Source organism: Saccostrea cucullata, unplaced genomic scaffold (assembly GCF_032062105.1).
Source record: "Saccostrea cucullata isolate Sc308-1 unplaced genomic scaffold, CSIRO_AGI_Scuc_v1 ctg305, whole genome shotgun sequence".
In the NCBI taxonomy this organism is placed as follows: domain Eukaryota; kingdom Metazoa; phylum Mollusca; class Bivalvia; order Ostreida; family Ostreidae; genus Saccostrea; species Saccostrea cuccullata.
The window spans coordinates 437,598-458,558 of record NW_026938238.1 but is presented as its reverse complement, the minus strand read 5'-3'; the positions used below and the strand labels follow the sequence as shown (position 1 = coordinate 458,558).

General features: G+C 34.5%; 1 protein-coding gene across 1 annotated transcript; it reads right to left on the bottom strand.

Annotated features, from left to right (window-relative positions):
- Positions 1-999: 999 nt before the first annotated feature.
- On the bottom strand, positions 1,000-15,372 carry LOC134249695 (protein APCDD1-like). Its single transcript, XM_062732029.1, has 4 exons — positions 15,038-15,372; positions 7,089-7,245; positions 3,592-4,174; positions 1,000-2,226 (listed from the first exon to the last, which is right to left on the bottom strand). The coding sequence occupies exons 1-4, from the start codon at positions 15,069-15,071 to the stop codon at positions 1,450-1,452; spliced, it is 1,551 nt and encodes a 516-aa protein (XP_062588013.1). The 5' UTR covers positions 15,072-15,372; the 3' UTR covers positions 1,000-1,449.
- Between the last annotated feature and the right edge of the window lie 5,589 nt (positions 15,373-20,961).

Genomic DNA, 20,961 nt, shown 5'->3' with positions numbered 1-20,961 from the left:
TAATTGTATTGTGTGGGTGACTTAATTAATTTACATAGTCTTCAAAAGTTGGATCTATTTTATATATAGTTATAAAAACTCTTAATGAATGACAATTACTTAGACAACTGCATGAAATACCGATAAGTATAAGTAAGGAAAACCAGAAGATCTCAGATAGGCTTTTCAGAAGTATAATAAAAATTCTATTTATTAAATATAAAATTGTAAATGTAAAAAGATGAGTATATTTTTAAAAAAGCCCTCTCTGATATAACATAATTTGACCAATGTTAGGATAAAATCTCTAGCATATTGATTTTCAGACAGGTTTACAAATGGGGCGCCTGCTTTATGTTTGATAGAATTGACATGTACATGTTAGTTTATCGTGTGTTCTCCGATTCTGTCATCACAAACTAAAGGACAAATTTTATACCTGCCATTAATTGTTATCCTGTCATTAAAGATTTTAGTAATCTTTTCATCCGACATTCTTTGGCTCTTGACATGATTATAATTAGAGTAACACGTCAGTCAAAATTATGAACGCTTTGTTAACAATTAAAGGTAGGTATGAATTGTTTAAAGATAAAAATTGTAGATCGCAGAATTTTCTTAATGTATGACAATAAATTTGCTGTATAATCGTGCAGTTTGGGACAGAGTTTGAGAGTTCTTTGGTACCTCGGAATACTTATATTGAGCCTAACTTGTGTCTGACATGCTAATATTGCATTGTGTTAGTGAATTAAAAATATAGTCCGCCAGGTGTTGCCCATGGACACATCTGATTCCATTCAATAGCTGGCTTTAATTGGTCATAGAAAATTTGATTTAAAAAAATAATCAAGATCCATATTATAATTAGAATCATCATATTACCTAAAACTTCAATATTTTTATGATTTTCCCTCTATCAAATTGCCTCATATCTTAAGAAAGAAAAATACTAAAGAGGAAATCACAATTTATTTCATTGAAAATAATACAATGAAACATTTGATAACAAAACGCAATTGTTGGTGCCCTAGATTTATAATACCCGTAGAATTAGGGAAGACGCCGAACAGAGAAATAACCACCAACAAACATACAAAGGCAAAAAGACATTTCTCAACAACGAAGATCTAAGACAAGTGGAGAATGTGATGAATTTAATGATGATGGAGCGTTTATCATTGTTTAAGCACGCACAGATATCACGCTGTAATTTGTCTGCTTCGACTTATTTCATCATCTGCTGATAAAATTTCAGCAGACATTAACGCATAAACGGTAAATGGCGGGTGGCACACTGTTTATAAGCTCGACTGAAGTCAATCAAATTGACACGCTGTGGTAATCCAAACTTTCTGAACTTCCAGACTATAAGTTCTGATTTTCATTGTCAATCGAGCTGTTTTATATTAACTCACTTTGGTTTGGGTCCTTGACCCCAATATTCATTCTTAGATCATTGGTCTTAAATCATAAGTCGGCGACAAGGAGAAAACTAACTACAACAAGAAGCACGTGTTGAACTAGACAACCGTGTATATCGTTTGCTGATGAAGGCGATTGAAGCCTTTGGAATTTAGGTAATCGATTGGTCACTTTAGGCCGCACTGGTTTTGGTGTTACAAGGGAATCTGAGCACTGAATTAAAGGTTCCTGAAAAGACGTCGGCCACTCGTCCAATGGACGCACACCTTTGTCCGAAGGTCTCTGTCCAATATAAAGATATCTCTTATTTTTGATTTTCTCAATTTTTAAAACTTCGTGCTCCACAGTCTGCAACACAACTCCAAGAGATACACAACCTCCTGATGACGTCACATCCTGTTCAACGCCATTTTCCCAAGAATGGGGTCTTCCGCAACCCTGCCCGCCAAATATATTTAGGCTTTGTGTGATCGTTTGGGACATTGGTTTGACTTTAAGGTTATGAATTTGAAAGTTACATTTTTTAGCCCCAAGAACAGAGATGAAATTAGCTTTTATCGCATATGTTCCTGTGACCATTAACGAAAATGATGAATGCAGACACAAAGGGTCTGTGTAGAAGTCGTATTGTCCACTCCATGATCTTCCATCGGGATGAAAAGTTAGATGTCTCGTTAAAAATTGTCCGTATTGTCGAGTCTCGCATCTCGTGCTGACCCACTCTCCGGGAAGGTCAAAGTCATCGAAACGTTTACTCTTCAGTTGGGGAGGTAGAAAGTCGTGTGAGTTCGCAATTAGACTGCACACATGGCATTTCCTAGTCTGAAAAGAAGAAAATTGTGATAATATACATTTCTATATGTCTCGTACTTCTTTTATAAACACAAGTCATTTAAAATGTGTTGAAAATTTGACTTGATAACATATGAAATTTAAGGAAAAGGATGAAATATTCTTTATGTTCCTTCCTATTTGAATATGAAGAAAAAGATCTTATATCTAAAATTCTAAATATAAAAAGTTTGCATGGAAATATTTTTCATTTTTTTTCTCTATGCTGGTAGATATACAATTGTACTCCACGCACTTCTTTATCATTTTCAATCTTCAAATTTGACAACGGAGGCAGGAAAGGTCTTAAGTATATTATGAACAAAAAGGCAATAATTTATTACTCGGTGAGGATGTCGACATTGTTTAGATCACCATCTTTATTACAAACAGGATTAAGAGAGGTCCAGACAATCTATTAACAACTTTTAATTAGATTCCACCCATCATGTTATCCTCATTAAGCCAATGGACATACGAAAAATGTCTCTCGTCAAATTACCGAACTAATTGGGACCAACGGAATTTTATTGTATCGATTACAAAGGTTCCTAATGTGAGAAACTAATTTGTGTTGCTCTTATCGGAGAGAAGAAGCCCTCCGAGCCTGACCACCAAGGAACTTTTATTAGAGAGCTCAGCACACGGGTGTTTCCTCCGACACTTATATAGGTAATAATATAATAATCTGTCCTTATTGTATGGGACTTATTAGGTGTAAATGTCACTTTCAATAAAATACCTAGATAACGGATGACCACACAGATTGAATAAATATAAGATAAAAAGTAAAACTTGTTTTTAAAAAAACCAGTACAAAAAAAAAACATCATAAAATTTTTTTTAAAAAATTGCACAGTACTATTTCACGTAACAGAATCAAGTTTTGTTATGAAAATGTTGACGAGTCCGAGCGCATGGCGGACAGTACCGGTTGACTGGAGAAGTTTACTCCTCCATGGCACCTGATCTCACCTCTGATGCCAGTGGTCCGACTTTGCTCTGCTCCTGATTTGTATTGTTTAAATGGACCATTGGGCTTGATTTCTGTTTGTTTTTATCACATTTCATTGATCTTGTTCCTCAAAAATATTAAAACCAGGAAAAGTCAAAGCTAAAACTTTAATTTTAAAGAAGGTTGTAAGATGCTGCAATATATATATATTCATGACGGGGACTAGTAGGGAATCACTGACCCTATTATCCCCCAAATTTCGTTTTTACATCCCTTGCTAATAAAACGCACGTTAAATCAAGAAATGGACCTAGCATACACTATATTTACAAACTTACTTGATTGTTCGGATAATTGTGGTGGTTTTTGGATATTTTTATTCAGTATACACATGTACTTACATGAGCAGGCTTAAGTGCCGCTTGGTATGCAGTGGGTCTATATGATGCCCTCTGTTTGATATCAGTGTGAATGTCCCCTAGAAACAATTCTTTGTCTGACCGTGCCCTTCTGGCTTTGACCACTCTGAAGTACTTAGTGGAACTATACACGTGATGATGCTGTATTTCTAAACGAATCAGCTGTAATTCGTGGAATGTAAGGTTGAACACAAAGCTACAGTCATAGTCCTTTGATGCTTGAGAATTTCTTGAAAATGGAGGAAAATTTACAATCTGAGTTTTCCTAAATGTACTGAAATTTGTGTTTGAAATTTCAGAACAAAGTTTTGAAATTTTTGTGAATTTCTTTGCTATATTTTCTGCATATGGTATAACGGAGACGTTATGAACTGTATATGCAGTTTCGGTGCCTCCCTGAACAATCCAAGATGGCCGCTGGTGTCTGTAACGACCTTCCGCTACGACGCCATAGGATGGATGTCGACATCCGGGGTCTTTGTAGTAATACTGATGCAGTTTAAAATGATGTCTTCGAAATTGATATCTACGTAAAATGAATTCTGGTCCAGGTCGAACTTCGCATCTAAATTAGAAATAAAAAACAGTCTAAAATACAGAAATATTAGCTTTTGGAATCCGATATTTCACATGTTCTTAATTCACGAGACAGTCAATGAAACTGTATACCTCACACCCTGGATAGCTCGTACTCGGTTACGATACGTATTAAGTGATGCCGGTTACAATGGTTTATAAAACCCCACTAAGTTAGATTTAATAAGACAGAAGAGATTAATTCTAATCGCTCCTACTCAAGATGAAGAATGATAGCGTAATAAACATGAACGGTTTATAGTTCACATACTTTGTAATTCAATAATCTCGAAATATTCCTGATTTGACTTTTAATTCTATCAAAAAATATCTCTCAGGATCTTATCGTTGACGGAAAAGTTAACCGTTTAACGGTCTCACAATAGGTTTACATTTTCTGTGGTAAAAAAAAAACCGCAATCTATATTAAACTGGGTAAATTGGTAACAATGGTATTATGTTGAACAAGTTTTGATTTACAAGTAATAAGTCATACTTTAGTATTACTTACTATGGAAATAAACAACAAAGTATTTCAAGCCCATTTCACTAGTCTGAGTGACAGATTTTCTACTTGGTCTATCAATTACGAATATAAAATGTCCAAACATAGAGAAATGATGTAATATCTTGTTTCTTTAGATTTCTGATATATCAGACAAAATTCCTATCCTTTTTAAGGTTAAAAATTTGTGAAACTTAAAAAATAAAATACACAATACGACAAACGTTTATTTTTATTTTCATATAAGAAATTTGCGGGGGAAAAAACTGTTTTTTTTAACTTGAATTTATACGTGTCATTTGAAAAGTAACGGCATGTTTGAAACATTTACAAACCCTTTATCGTGTTGTGTCCAGTTTAAGTAGAAATGTCGTTATTATCCGGGACGCCCCAAAGAATGCCATTAAGGGCCCACAAAGGATGCTGTCTATCGGGATGGATCTATTTTCCCCAAAATTTTAATTTGTTTCAATTTAGTGAAAGAAAATTAAATTCAACTATTCCCTCAGTGAAAAAGTAATGGTTTTTCTTTCAATTTAAGGTTTGCCCTCTATCCAATAAAGAGAAATAGGCTGTTGGTTTTTTGTTTTGTTTCCCATTGGTTACAGATCAGATTACCATGGAAATAAAGAAAACACGAGTAAATAATCGTCAAATTACTCCATCAAATGACACAAATAATTTGAGAATCCTATCACAAATTAGATCGGATTTTAGTCACATTTGATGTGGAGATCCGATTCTGGGTGTTGTTGAAAGAGAAGCAAGATTGTGTCAGTAATAGGGGAAGAGTTCGTATTGAGTGGGCTTTGTTCTGATAAATAGTTTGTACATTTCTAATTTAAAAGCGCAACATACAACGAGATCAAATTACTCTAAATATCCAGTTTAAGGGTATCTTAACTCCTGAAATGTTCTCGGGTGTTAAAGTGGAAGAAGACAAACACAAACTTTAACCTTCGTCAATGTTATCTAGAGAAACTGTGTTATAATGAGACAAAGGGTCCCGGCCATCTTCTTGTAGTGTGTGTACCTAGGACTTCTATCTGTCTCAGTTAATCTCCAGTATAAACAGTCGCTACTCCACATAGCTCATCATTGACCCCAATTAAAACATAAATATCTCAAATGTACTTCTATCACAGTTATAATTCCGTTAAATCTGATAAAAATAGCAGGGAAAGATACAAAGATTAAAAGAGCACTTTGTCAATAATTATGTTTTGTAAAGTGAGACTAATCTAATAGAAATTCTTTGCCAAGAATCACGATTGGAAACGATAATCTAATTATGTTTATCATATGAATCTCAGGCATTTAATAAAAGTGAATTCGTGGTATTTATTATAATTAAGAAAGGACTTTGAAGTATATTTTTAGATTTTAGTTCCCTGTTTACCAGGCTAACGATATATCTTTAGTACTAAGCACCCCCGACACCGTCGGTAGGGCACTTGTCTTGAATTAATCGGGAGGGGATATAATTGATATATTTCACCTTTACTAGCATGCTTCTGGAATGTCTAGGTAGCCATGATATGAGCTTGTACGACACGAAAATCGCGGACTGAATTTATGTTTACTGTGTAAATTTCACGGGGATACATACATCATCACTAAGAATGGCGGGCGCATTAACCTACACGAGTGGAAAATGCCTCAAAATCGCAAAGAACCCACAATATATACACATTTAACAAAATATAGACATTTATGATGTCGTTTCCAATGAAGAAATTAGTACAAGCTAAGTTTCTATAATATCTAGATCTATGAATTGATTCTGTTCTTTGGTCAAAACAATATAATTAATATATTAATTTTTCATATCTGTTAATTAGAGACATCAGTTTCCAGATCCTCTCTTTACCTTTTGTTTTAGCCAGAAGTCATTTCTAGAAATATAATCTATATAATATTATTTAATCTTTCCGACAAAATGTGTTATACTAATATTACTATCAATGAATTTTTATTCAAAAAATGAATTTAACAGCTACCCAAGTTATACGATATAACCTGAGTTATACGGTGTAACCTGAGAGTAAACCCAGGTTATACCGTAAAATTTGGGTAGCTATTAAATTCATTCCTTTTAATCTAATTTTCTACCATTAATTGTAAAATAAAAGACAATATCACCTTAACGATGACATTAAATTTTAAAAAAGAATTTATTAAATGTAACGTCAAGTAGATTGATATGTTTTTGACGCAAGTCATAGTGACATAGGCAACACAAATTATACAGTATAGAACTAATTTTTCAGACAATCAAAAAGTGTGTTATAAAATATCAAAAACCAGAATCAAATTATTGATTAACAATGAATATTTCTTAATAATAATTTTAGTAAAATATTTAATATTTGTAGACACCCCCCTATAGAATAATTACCTGTGTGATGACCATTCGCCTGCGATGTGAGGGGGTTGGGGGGCCTCGATCGACAGGTGCCCAATTCTGTTTAAAATATGACTACAACTTTTGTTTCTCCAATTTTTGTTCCGATACAGATGGTAATATGACGTCACAACTCCGATCTGAAGAAACACTGAAAAATATATAATACCACAATTTTATTATGTGAGCATTCAAAATAAGCATGACTTTCCGCTTCTTATCTTAAGATACACATTATATTTAAAACCTAGATCTTGGAAAAAGTATACTTGAATTTTATGTTTTACAAGGACTTAAACAATGTTCACGATTCTTTTTACGTCAAAATAAATATACATGCACACATATAGCCCTTTGATTCGTTCGTTCGATTGATATAGAAACTTAACAGTTCTAAAAGCATATCGACTGAGTACTTTCTGTGAGGTTATTTCTATAAATTATGGAATCAAAGGGCTTCCTTTGTTATATAATTTACTTTGGTAAAAAGAAAAAGACAGCTTCATAATTTAATGTTGTCAATTTTTAAGATTTTACACCTTTGAGTTTTCCCAACTTATTTTTGCATGTGGTATCAAGCAAAATAATCAGAGTTATTGAATTACATTAAGCAAGATTCATCCATGCAAAGAAAGACATTTGACGCAGATTGCAATAAACTGGTATACATATATGTAAACCTTATTTGATAAATAAATTTAACTTAAAAATTCTGGGAAAGGAACACAAATACATATTTCAAACATTCTTTCTAAACACAGATATATGCTTTGACGGCATTATCTGACAACGGATATCAATTATACACCGATTTACCTACATCAGATTGTCTTTAAGTTTTTACAAATATTTAGACTCGTGCTTAACAAATTACTTTTCTAGTTTTTTAATAAGATTAAATTATTGCATGTAGAAATTTTATAAGACATTACTTCTGTTTAGCGTTTTGTGACAATAGAGAACTTTCCTGGCGTGTTCTTTCGGTGACTAGATAGGCTAAATGCCTCATTACATAAGAGTGTAAAGTTAACTTTATGATCTACCAGATTATCCGCTAAAAACTGCAGCACTCCACTGAAATGATAGACGATGCTCTGGCAATGTATTCAGTAACAAGCAGAAGGAAGTCTGCTCGTCGATAGCGCCAATAATCGAGGACGATTTTAGATCTAGTTAACACAAGATTTATTGGAGCAATATTTCATTGTGTAAAACATATAGCACTACAACGCCACAAGTCTGCGGCTGGGATCATATCATATCATAACACGGAAAGCCAGCAGCATTCGTCTGGCTGAAAACGAGATTCCTTAATCGGCTCTGACACAACTGTAAATTGATGAAGGAACGTTCATTTTTGTTAAAAATAAGAATTCTGATAACAGGTACTCGTGGAGAGACCGAGCTTGTCTTTGATATATTTTTGCTTTCAGAATGATTCATGATTCAGGAGATACGGGATATCCCAACCCTTACTAATAGATGATTTCTTTATAACAATGAATCGTGCGAGGTGGTATGAACTTGAACATAGATAAAAATTGTTGTATCTGTTAGAAAACGGTAGATACCTATACAAAACATTAGTGGAACGGGAAACACCTGAAGCTGCGGAAGAAATCTTGTTGCGATGTTGCCGGGGGACCAGCAAAGCAACCACGGAATGTCCTGGCAACATGACCATCCTCATGGTAAACTCAGTTATTTAGGCTTGTACAAAGGATATCGCTAAAACAACTTCAAAGATACACCCGTGTTGTTTGGATAAATTTGGAGATTTGTTACATCATTTTAAAGTTTTCTAACGAAATGTTTACACCACATAAAAAGATAATGTGACACTGCGTTACATTTGTTTTTCAGTTGTATTTTGTTTTGAGGACATAGTATGTGTTTTTAAAGACAAAGAAGAAACAAATTGTAGTTAAAAGTTACAGATTCCATATATTAAAGACGAATGAATCCAAATTTGAAATACCGGTAGGAAAACCCAAGTACTAACCTTTTAAAAGTTATGACCAATTTTAAAGTTCTTAGAAAGTGAACCCAACTCCAAGGTCATAGGATAAAAATTAATGGTACCCAGGAGAGGAGGAAAACTTGTTATAAAGAATATAGACATGAAATATAAAAACACTAGCACCAACTGTTCAAACCTTATGGCCCAAGTTTTTCAAAAGTATGTCAAAAGTCAAAATTGTTGGTATTATATGGAAGGTCTTGTCACAAGGCTAATACCTGTGGCATATGAAAGCCCTAGTACTAACTGTTCAAAGAATATGGCCAAGGTTAAGCTTTTTAAAAAGATGGTAAAACTTTTGGTTCAAGGTAAAAAATACACCAACTAGAAATATTGTCCAATAAATATATATTTGAAGTAAGAAAGCCAACTGTTGAAAATTAGAATTACGGCCAAGGTTAAAGTTTGGTAATTTTTTGCAAATATAAAGTTGATCAAACTCCAACGCAAAAGGTCAAATTTGTTGGTACCCAAAGTAAGGTCTTGTCACAAGGAATTTACCCGTGAAATATGAGAGTCATAGCCCCATCCAAGTTATGGTTAAGGTAAAAGTTTTTCCAGACAAACGGACTGACGGGGCAAAAAGAATATACCTCCAAATCTTTGATTTCGGGGCATAAAAAGAACACTTATAGCAAGCCTCTTAAGAAAGCATGTATGTGGACCTTTTGTAATCTGTTGCCTCTGATTGAGTCATCGACCTCAAGTCAGCCGTAAAGTACAAATAAACGAATGGCGTGTGATTTTTTCCTAATAAGCAATCTGCTTTTTAAAAAAATCAAACAATATCATAAAATTGAAATTAAAACTTAACAAAACAAAAATATTAAAAACGAATCTTATCTATCGCATATTGTAGAAGAAAGAAACCCGTGCAGTTGTCTGTCTATGTAAAACTTTAAACATGCATAACATCTAAAACCACTTCAAACATTTTGCAACAGGGAAAATTGCATTAGCCATTCGTATAATTATTATTTTTTCCTTAAATTTACATAACGATGAAATTAATGTATAGGTGCCTTTTATTAAGAGACATTGCTATAAATATGGATCACAAATGAGTCAGGAATATGCTTTTCACAAGACCAAGTAAGAAGGAAATCATTTTGTTGTTGTTTAGGAACATAAAACAATGGTTCTGACGTGAATATGAAGACATTGGTTATAGAATACCTATGTTCATTGATTTTATGTCATAACAATATTATATTAAGTCTCTCCTCTCTGGTTTCCCCCATCTGTCAGTCTTTGGTTGCGACTGATTATGTTTCTGACAGTTTGGGTGCCATCCTTCGAACTTTCTCTATTTTCAGTAAGCCAGGGAGTTTGCATAATGGAAAATAGGGACATCTATCCAAGAACGACCTTGTTCCTGATCAGAACATGGCCAATTTAGAGCTAGGTAGACTCGCTGTATTCCACACAAACAAGACTTGAGGCAAAATTGTATATGCAGAACCCTTCCTGGCTCCAGGATATAAAAATACAATTTATAGAAGTCTTAAAGTTTAAATGTGTACTATATATTTAGGTTGAATAACGTTACAATCCAAAAAACTGTAGAATGTTAAATATTGTGGCATTACTTGTAGTTATCTGGAAATTTTTAGTTTCGGATCGCAATAAATACCTGAGAGATAAATAAAATTTTGATTGTCTAATTCTGGAACCTGATGTGCAGCAAGACTATATAGCATGTAGCACAATACTACCCTTCATTTTGGTGGAAGGTGTAAATAATTATAGCTCGACTTTTATTATGTTCATCAAACATTGCGAGATTTGTGATGTTGTCGTTATGGTGAAGGTTTGTTAATTAGACTCGTGTGACACAACGCATTAGCACCAGGCTCCTTATAAAGGACCGAGGTCACGTGGAGTTGTTACTATCATCAACGTTACAACTGTATACATTGAATCCAGTGCCCTTCATGTAAGTTATATATGACTGACAGATAACTGGGTTTAATGAGACTTCTTGTTTTGGGGTTAAATCGAGATAAAATGACCAAAGAACAGCTAAAGAAATAAAACTGTCATGTACCTTTTAAGTTTCTTTAAAAGCTAGACAAGTAAATAAGATGAAAATTGTGTCAATACAACCACTATGTTTGCTTAAGTGCCAATCCGGGAACGTTTCGTAATAAGATTCAGCTTTTATCTTTTATTTAGTTAACTGGCTTTTGATGATGAAGTGTACGACTTGTAATTCAAAATGAAATATTACTGTTGAAGCAATTTATTGACATCTAAAGAAAAAATTAAGGAAGTGCCAGATCAAATACTTCTATAAATGACATTATTAAATAAAGGAATACAGGAATACCTTTACAAAAGGTTAACACGCATAATCATTTCTGGGTTAAAATTGAGCTGAAATGAAAAAAAAGAACTTAAAATCTCATAATGTACTTTTATCGATTTGGGCATTTTTTTTGGGGGGACCAGGGATTTCAATCCCCCCACCCCCGATTTAAGCTCATTGAGATTCATAATTTTGTAGTTGCTACATGTATGTGCTATTTCTGTGAATTTATTGGCTGTATTGCCCAAAGTTAGTATATCATCATTAGATCCCCGCCGTAACACCAGAACCTCTCACCCAGGGGCCATGAAATTTACAATTTTGGAAGAGATACCTTTCGTCATCATTACTATGTAAATGGCTTAATACCCAGGACAAGAAGAGAAGATTTATAAAGAAATACTAAGTAATACATTTTCACAAGATAATAGATTCAACAGAGCCTCGCTCTAGCACCAGAAACCCTGAACCTTGGGCCATGAATTTCACAATTATGGTAGAGGGTTCAATGCTTATTACAATCATGCCAACAGTTTGACTGCTTGATGTCCAGAAGTAAAGAAAATTTTTAAAGATGCAATAATTTTAGTGGTATTGGCCCCTACTCTCAGACCCAAGTGGGGCAGAGACCTCGAAATTCAAAAATTTCTGTTCCCCTTCACCCATAGATGTTATATGTAAAGACTGATTGAAATTGGTTGAGCGGTTTCAGAGAAGAAGCTGAATTTTTTAATGGCAACGCACAACACAAGACGCACGACGATGGACAAAAACGAAATGTCGGCTGATTGACTCAGATGACCTTAAAAATAGATCCAGGGACGAATTTCGCGGCTCCGGAGCCGTATGTTTGTGTAACATGATCGTTCAGGAAACAAACTTTCTTTTCTGTACTGGGTAGTCTAGATTCCAACTTATCTATTCCAGGGGTTTATTACGTAAGATGGTGTGGTAACTATGTAGGACATAGTTAAACTAACTTCAGGTAACACGGAGGATGCAAACTTTTCTCTTGTCTGTCACGATTGACATTAGGAGCCTCGTTTTGGTCCTGCTTGGTACAGACAATAAGGTCTCCATCGGAAACCTACATTTGTCACTCTCCGACAGCAAGGGACATGCAGCATTGCTCCAAGTTGACCGAAAGATCAAAACCATGACTTTTTGCGATTCTTCATCAAAGGAATGTCAAAATATTTTTTTTGCTAAAAAATTCAGCGTCTTAGAGAATCGGGGATCCCTCCAAAAGAGGAGGAGGCGATATCTGATACTGGTTGTGCCAGTTTTATAACAATGATAGAGAACGGTGGTCGGGCAGTTGACCGCTACCACCGAGAGAGGGGCCCATTCACTATATATCAACTTAATTCCTAATAACAATAAAACCCAATCTTGTAGATAATATTCTAATTTATTCTACACGTGATGTGCCCTCGCGAGCTTAGTTCGGTTGTGTTAAAATGGAAAAATACAAAAGAAACTGATGTGGTGTGTCAGTAGGCCTCCTTAACAATTATCCAAACAATGGAATCTATGTTTTCTGATTAAACAAAAAATACGCTTCGTGTTTGTTACAATCATTTTGACTGGCGGAAGCTGTAGCCACAGGCAGAAGTACTTCCGAAATGAATATAAACAAATTGAATCTTTCAAAATACTAGTAAAACAAACGATTTGCAATGTACTATAGAAATAATGCCAACGCTCTTATCGATGGTAAGCTATGCTGAGTTAAAAACTTATCACTTATAAAATCGCACAGTAAAGTACATGATCCGATGACACAGGCGGGGTACAGGTTTAATGGTTGATCTCGCTCTTTGAAAAAAAGGTGACGTCAGAGGTCAAAAATGATTAAAATCAGTTTGTGAGCATTATATTCTCATTTTGAAATGTATATTGCCGGAAGTAACATGCATGTGAAGTACTTTTATTATGTTTCACATAGGTGAAGAGTTAAAACATTATTCTGAAAGGCGCTCATTTTTCATTATGACGTCATGCATATGACTGCATTAATGTGCGAGTGCACCTTTATCTAAATATACAAGCTTTACTAGCAAAGTTTAAAGAGTGGTGTATTTTTTCATGCACGTTTGATTATTGCAAACCAATCATAAGAACCAATTCATGAAAATGCTCATTCCGCTTAAGTTAACTATCGATACAATGTACAACTATACATATGGAAAGTCTACATTTTAGAATTGAATTATTCCATTGAAATATGATCATATGATGATGTTATTTATATTTGTCAACGAGGGAAGCATCTGTTTGTTAGGATCTCATGTATGATAAAATTTAAAGCCTCAAGACTGAATCTTAATTTTATTATTGTGAATTACACTGTATTTTTTTTCTTTTTGATAATTTCATTAAGTTCGTTTTTCTTAATCGTCAAAAGCATTCATCATATTCTTTTTAACTTCGAAAAGAAAATTGATAGGTTTCTTTATCTATAACCCTAATTTGTGAGTATTTTATCTTAAGGCACTTAAATGTAAAAGTACGTGGATCTAATAAACATTTTTAGACAGAAATTATGACAACGCAGAATAAATCGGACACCCATACTTAATTTTCATGAAGTGAAATTCATTACGCTCTTAGTAAAATATGTTCATCCTTAATTTTCAATTTAAGTGTCAGTCCGATATGATATAAATTATCCATATAAGGACTGTACAGCAACGAAAATTGTAACCTAGTAATACACATGATACAAGTAAAACAAAATGCACTACTGGACACATCTACACTAAGTATATGTAGCTGGGCAGCCATCCCCCCCCCCCCTCTTCTAGCGGTTTGGAGTTTTCTACACATTTTAAAATAATTTAGGTAAAAATATAAAAAAAAAATTGCTTTATTTCAACAAGAGAAGCACAATATTAACCCATTTTATTAAGGCATTTCTTATATGATTCCTAAACTTTACATTTTTTCCATTATATTTTCTGTAGAATCTTAGAAGTTTAAACTGAAAAAGAATTCATTAAAATCCATACATGTATTTTTAAAGAAAAAGGCTTAGGAATTTTACTGGAGTCGTATTTTAAAATCTTTCAATATTCTAATTTACAGAAAAACTTTGATTTAGCAAAACTTAGACATTAGTGTGATATTGAATAATATGACGTTTGAAAGAATTCCCTGAGTTTCACTTTATTTTCCCGAACGTCAGCACGGAAGGTCCAAAACACCTCACTTGAAATTAATGTAAATTCAATCATCACCAGTGATTTCCTTTGCATAAAAACTATTTAGAAGTAAAGTAAACGTCAAACTTTAGATTAAAAAGCATTTCAGCTTCTGCTGTTTTTCTCGCTGAAACAAATTAGATTTGTTGTTATCTTAAACTTAATCAGGGACGATATCGCACGTGCAGGTAGGTCGAATTTAAACTTCGCTGATATAAATTAATTATAAAGTCTTGAGACTCGATTTAATTGTTAAACCGTCCAATAAATAGTTCATACTGTAATATATATCAGATCAAATTTACAGAAAATTTATAGAACAACAGAAAAACTGTCAATGAAAATATACACCCACTGGATTTTCGAAGCTTTAGTTTTTCACTCACTGCAAATTAATGTTTAAACAACTTACCCACTGTACAAAGTAAAGTCCTTTTAAAATTCATCTTGAATTTAGTCAAAGTCCGAATCTAACGTGTAATTCTAACATAATGATAACGATTAACGCGACAAGAAAACAGAAGCATCATTACATTCATTTGAAAAACATCCTTATTTTAGCAATCTTTCAATGTGAGCGTGGGTTCCTTTAAATGATACACAAACAAAACTTCTCAAGCGATGCAGGAGACAACAAGATCCGCCCCCTGATGGACAACTCTTATACAGGGGCTAACTGGAGTACATAAATACTGTCCCCAGTCTTATGTAGGTCGCTAACACCGATAACGAATTTCCTTGTCACTGACCATTCCGCTAGTTAAATTATTACCTGCAAGGAAGTGGGCGGGGTTTATGATGATTGGCAGACAAAAGGGGGACTTCTTTACATACTATCAATGATTGCTTCATCACGTCTTCTAAAGATTTACGAATTTCTCGATTACTTGAAAGGAAATAGTAACGAAATAATTGGACAAAATCAAAAAAAAAAAGAGCTCACAGGTGTTTTCAGTGAATATTTTCAAGCTGTGGAGTGATTATCGGCAGTGACGAAAATAGTTCCGCTGCTCGGCATTACAATATATTTAATTAAATTGAAGCTCTACACCACAAGGGGAAAATACAAACGGATTGAATATCAAAGTCTCTGTCAAGAATTTGCATCTATCAAGTTGTGAGGTGCGGCAAAACATCTACATAGTTACATGTGTGATCTTTATAATTTTTGCGATACGCATATTTTATTGAACATTTAACCAAGAGATCATGTCGATTACCAGAGTACTTTTGATAATACAAATGTAGTGGGGTCGACTCGGTGACAATTTCGTGTCATAAAGCCATTTTGTTCGACCTTAAGCGTGACTTAACATATTGTAAATATTTACAGATGTTAAATCTTCTGATAATTGTATATTTGTGCTATTAGCTGAACCCTATAATGGTTTCATTAAGATATTAACATTTTTATTAAACCTTTAAATCACAAAGCCATTGCAGTCGTTAAATAAAGGTATTGATTGTGATAAACATGATAAATAATGCTTTACACCTGAAAATATGCAATGAAATTTAAAGTTAACATTATCAAATGAACCCAGCTCCTCGGTTCTAAAACTGAACCGTAGCATAAGTGTCAAAGGTCATCTGAAATGAAAACGATATTGTGTTAATTACTATTCACGCGCACAGCAGGTTGATACGAATACGGGGGAAATGGATTTAAAAGTTAATTTGTTATATATGTGGAAACAGGTATATCAATACAGAAGAATGGACACGATGTGGTAACAAGATGTACACTGGAATTCCGGAAGCTTCAGATATTTGTCAAATCGTGCTTATATTGGAACAAACGAGAGCCAGAAAGCCAATCAATTCGTAATATTAGATTTTCAAGAGCCTTTTCTGAAATGTCTTTGAAAACAAAGTAAACGCCTGGGATTATTGGTAATATAATGGACGATTCCTGCATTCCGTAGCTTTTTCGGACCTTCGGGAGCGTTTAAGAGCAAACACAAAAAATACATAGAGAAGTGTGAAGATTTGGCGAGTTGTTTTTATGTCAATATTACCTACCTAAGTGTCAGTTAAACATTGCAGTGAGAGGGTCGGTGGAACTGTAATCCTTTGTTTGTTACTATGTTGTTTGAGAACTAGAGACAACCATGTGTGCGTGTGATATTCCAAGTGTCATACAATATTTGCCTTGTAAAATATTGACACTGTCTCCTCTTTCCTTTCATCCTATTATGTAAAATCGTTGCAACAAACATGACCATGTTTCTTTTCAGTTTTAAACACGAAACTGAAATTGAGCAATTTTTCCCCCTTTTTTTTAAATTTCGGTCAGCCTTTAGATCACAAAACCAAAGCAGATGTGCGTCGTATGTATGACGATAACAATTGTAAACACATACAAAATAAGATTATAAGCATTTATCAATTAAATTTAAATCTTAATGTTTATATTTTTGAAATGTTTCAAATATGTCATTTTACACCAAATAGCGCATACTGATTGAAAAACATGTAAAGATTTCACGAGTTTTTGATTTTTTTGTTTTTGGTCAAATCATTCTGAAACTGCAAGTAATACTTAGTTTTTTCGTCCTCAAAACACCCCAACTGCTTCGAATTGAAAGACGGAATTGATTTACAATCACCAATTTTCTTTTTACAGCGGAATATTGCACCAATTTTTGCATGCTCTGTACGGAATTTGAGACTAATAATCGCAGGAAGTTTTGCGAACTTATTATTAATAGCTCTAATAAAGTTAGAAGTTGGCCCTAAATCAAGCAAAGTTCAATATCTACAGTCTAATTGCCCGATAAGTTTATTCTAGAAATCCAAGGAACCATTTTGTTGTAAATCTCAATCTGACTGTAATCCATATTTCGCCTTCTGGGGAATTTACGGGTTGCTGATAACATTGAGAGCGGGCCATGTTTTACGTTTTTCAATGTCAATTTGTCAATTTATACACACACCTACTTAACAAAAGCTGAACATTTAAAGGGAGATAAATCGTGGCTCTGTGAGTCTCTCTGGTAATCATTCACGGTTTATCCTGCCATTTCTTCCCTTTTATACTTTTTAGAATGGCATTTAATTAAGTACATGATTTATCAAGTCGATAACACAGCGTGAATTTTCTTCAGTAAAACGACCGGATATGTAACAAATTTACATGTTTTAACTCTGCATATACAACAATTCATATTGGAATGTAAACCACCATTTTTTTTTATTTCAAAAAGTTATTTCATTTGTTCACTAGAAAAAAAAATGACGAAATAGCCAACATAGTTACAGAGAGAAATGTAAGCTCTTTACATGAAGAAGAAAACAATCATCCACATCAGATATTTGATCCTCTCCCTGATTTCATATCACGCACAAAAGCGACGTATCAAAATCAACATCAGGCAAAAGATTTGAGTGATATTACAACATGTACAACTTCACCATTTCTTTTTTTCTTTGAAAAAAAAAAAAAAGCTGTTCATATCAATTTTTGTTCGAGTCGGCATACAGTATGAATGAAAATAACTATAATTGCTAAACATCATCGACATATATGCATAGGCGTCGGATGCAACTTGAAGGGGGGGGGGTTAATTGAAGGGGGGGGGGCTAAACCAACAAAAATAGGTTAACCCCAATTTTCAGTGCCTATATTATGTACATATTTGCAAAAAACTGGGGGGTGGTAAGCCCCCTACCCCCTCCCCCTGGTTCCGACGCCTATGACATGTAATTATTATATGAATATCGAATTGATGAAAGTCATAATGTTAAGTGTTTTCTTCTCCTCATGTCGCAGTTTTTGAATACATTCTGCTTGATAGCAATAAAAAAATGGTCAGTTAAAAAGGAGCATACTTATAGCCCATCTGCAATGCAGCCGCGTCTCCAGTATTTTAAATTTCAATTTTATAGTACGGTACTTGGTGAAAAATTTGTGGAACAAATTTGCATATTCTCATAATTTAACGCCAAAATACCATACTAAATTCTGTTAGTATTATGTCCCTATTAGTCCTTATCTATACAGAATTAATTCAAATTGATTACATCTTCTGACAATTGGAATCTGTAGTAAAAATAAAGCAGCAAACCACTCTGTTTGTCTTCAGCTTCCAGAAAACAGAGACATATGTCTCTGCAGAAAACATTCCAATTTTTCACAGGAAACACAGTTACACGAGGGGAAATAACTCTTGGTAAAATTTACCACTTTCCCCTGGGAACACAGAATTTTTCTATCTAAAATAGCACAACTCAAATTGGAAGGTCAACTGGTAAAACAAAAAACTTTATACAGAATTAGTCTTGTAGAATTCTTTAGTTTCATCCACGTAAGTTTTGAAGAAAATATAGTAAATGTGACAAAAATGTGACTTGTTGGTTTCCATTGGAGCAGCAATATCCAATCATTTTGTATATTACACATGTACTAGTATATTTAGCTTGTATTATATATTAATTTACCAAGTAATTTTGCTCGATGTGAAAATTTCCGAGTTCTGCTTTTATTGAAGAAGCAGTTGTTTTTGATGTCAAAAAGTCGAGAATTCATCGGTTTGAATATAGTTGTGTAAAGTGGAGAAAAATAATAAGTTTTGGTGTAATGGACTTCTGAAAAAATTACTGATTTTAAAATTTCTAAAAGTTCTTCAGAGTTTTTTTTTAGGATCCACATCTGATTTACTCCTTCAATTGAATACCAGAAAAATATTCAAACAAATTGTCTGTTCAATAAAGTGGTGTTTATTTTCTGGTTTATTTTCCTATGAAGCACAGACACCTGACGTTACTTATTTTTCTTTTGATAAAAGAACACATCCCCTACCTGATAACATGTGTATTATTAGGTACGGGATACACGTATTTTTTTATTAAAAGAAAAATGATTAACGTCAGATGCCTGTGCCTTGAGGTTATTCAATTACTGCATTTTTTCAATTTTTCAAACTGCTGGAGTAGCTTCCCTTTAGACATAAATCAACAGAGCGAGCACTCGCGAGGTATAAAAGATTTTGGCGAGCGCTCGCTTATTCCTTAGTCACAATTCCCGGCCGGTGGCCGTAGACCGGTGGTAATCCGTGGAGTGAGTGATGCGCCAACATCGGTCCACATCGGCCTAGTAGTCCTTAAAGTATCAGCCACATTATTCAGCGACTGAGTATACGATTGGCAAACAATGCGTTTTTGATAAAAATGGCATGGTTACCGGCCGGACTTACAAAGACCCAGCGATGCATTGCTAATCATAGTGTTGGTAATCGTTCGATGTATATTGCATGGCTCATACATTGGTGAATATCGGTCGTACGTCGGTCGATTATGGGCCAATGTTTGGTCGAACATCGACCGATGATCGGCCGATGTTTGTTGCCCACCACTCAACCCCTTAATGGCCTCGAGATTAGATTCAATGGACACTTGACGATGCTCGGCCATACATTGGACAATTCTTGAAAGATATGTAAAAGATGAGTTGCCGATGAGGAGCGATGTAGGGCATCGATGGAGATATCGCTGATTTTTAACTACAACCGATGACCCCACAGATTCGCCAAATGGTCTCAGTCACCGTCCGATTACAAAAGGTATCCGGCCGGTGACCACGCCATTTATTATCAAAAAAAAAACCGCATCGGTTTCTCTTCGTATACCCCATCGCTGGATAATGTGACTGATACTTTAGTCACATTTCCCGGCTGGTGGCCGTAGACCGGTGGTAATCAGTGTGTGAGCGATACCCCAACATCGGTCCACATAGGCCTAGTAGTCTTTAAAAAGTATCAGTCACATTATCCAGTGATGGGGTTTACGATAGGCAACCAATGCTTTTTTGACACATGACGATGCTGGGCCATACATTGGCCAATCCTTGAAAGATGTGTTAATGATGAGTTGCCGATGAGGATTGATGTGGGGCATCGGTGGAGACATCGCTGATTTTTAAATACAACTTATTTTCCACTGATGACCCATACCGATTCACCAAATAGCCTCAGTAACCGTCCGATTACTGTCCTGCCGACAACCACGCTATTGTTTAAAAAAAAACTCATCGGTTTCTCATCGTATACCCCATTGCTGGATATAATGTGACTGATGCTTAACGTTCGCTCTGTTGAACAGGCTTCAGCTTTACTATGTGTGTATCTTATCTACGAAGCAGTATGCCCATTGATTTCGCCATGGGTTGGAGAAAACTTCTAGTATAAGCCCACTCTGGACCGTGACTTGATAAAGTGCAGTTTGTCTGAATGACACTGTAATAACATGAAATCTTTGAAAAAATATAATTATTTTAGTACGTCATCAAAAAGTGATTTAATGCAAGCCTGAAGTGTGTTGGGCGGCCAATTTTATTTG

Excerpts from the sequence above, each read along its gene's own strand:
- LOC134249695 (XM_062732029.1), bottom strand. The coding sequence starts at position 15,071 with ATGAATTTTAAAAGGACTTTACTTTGTACAGTGG. Across the intron at positions 4,175-7,088 it reads GGCGAATGGTCATCACACAG|ATGCGAAGTTCGACCTGGAC; the intron begins GTAATTATTCTA and ends TTTCTAATTTAG. Across the intron at positions 2,227-3,591 it reads CGGCACTTAAGCCTGCTCAT|ACTAGGAAATGCCATGTGTG; the intron begins GTAAGTACATGT and ends TCTTCTTTTCAG.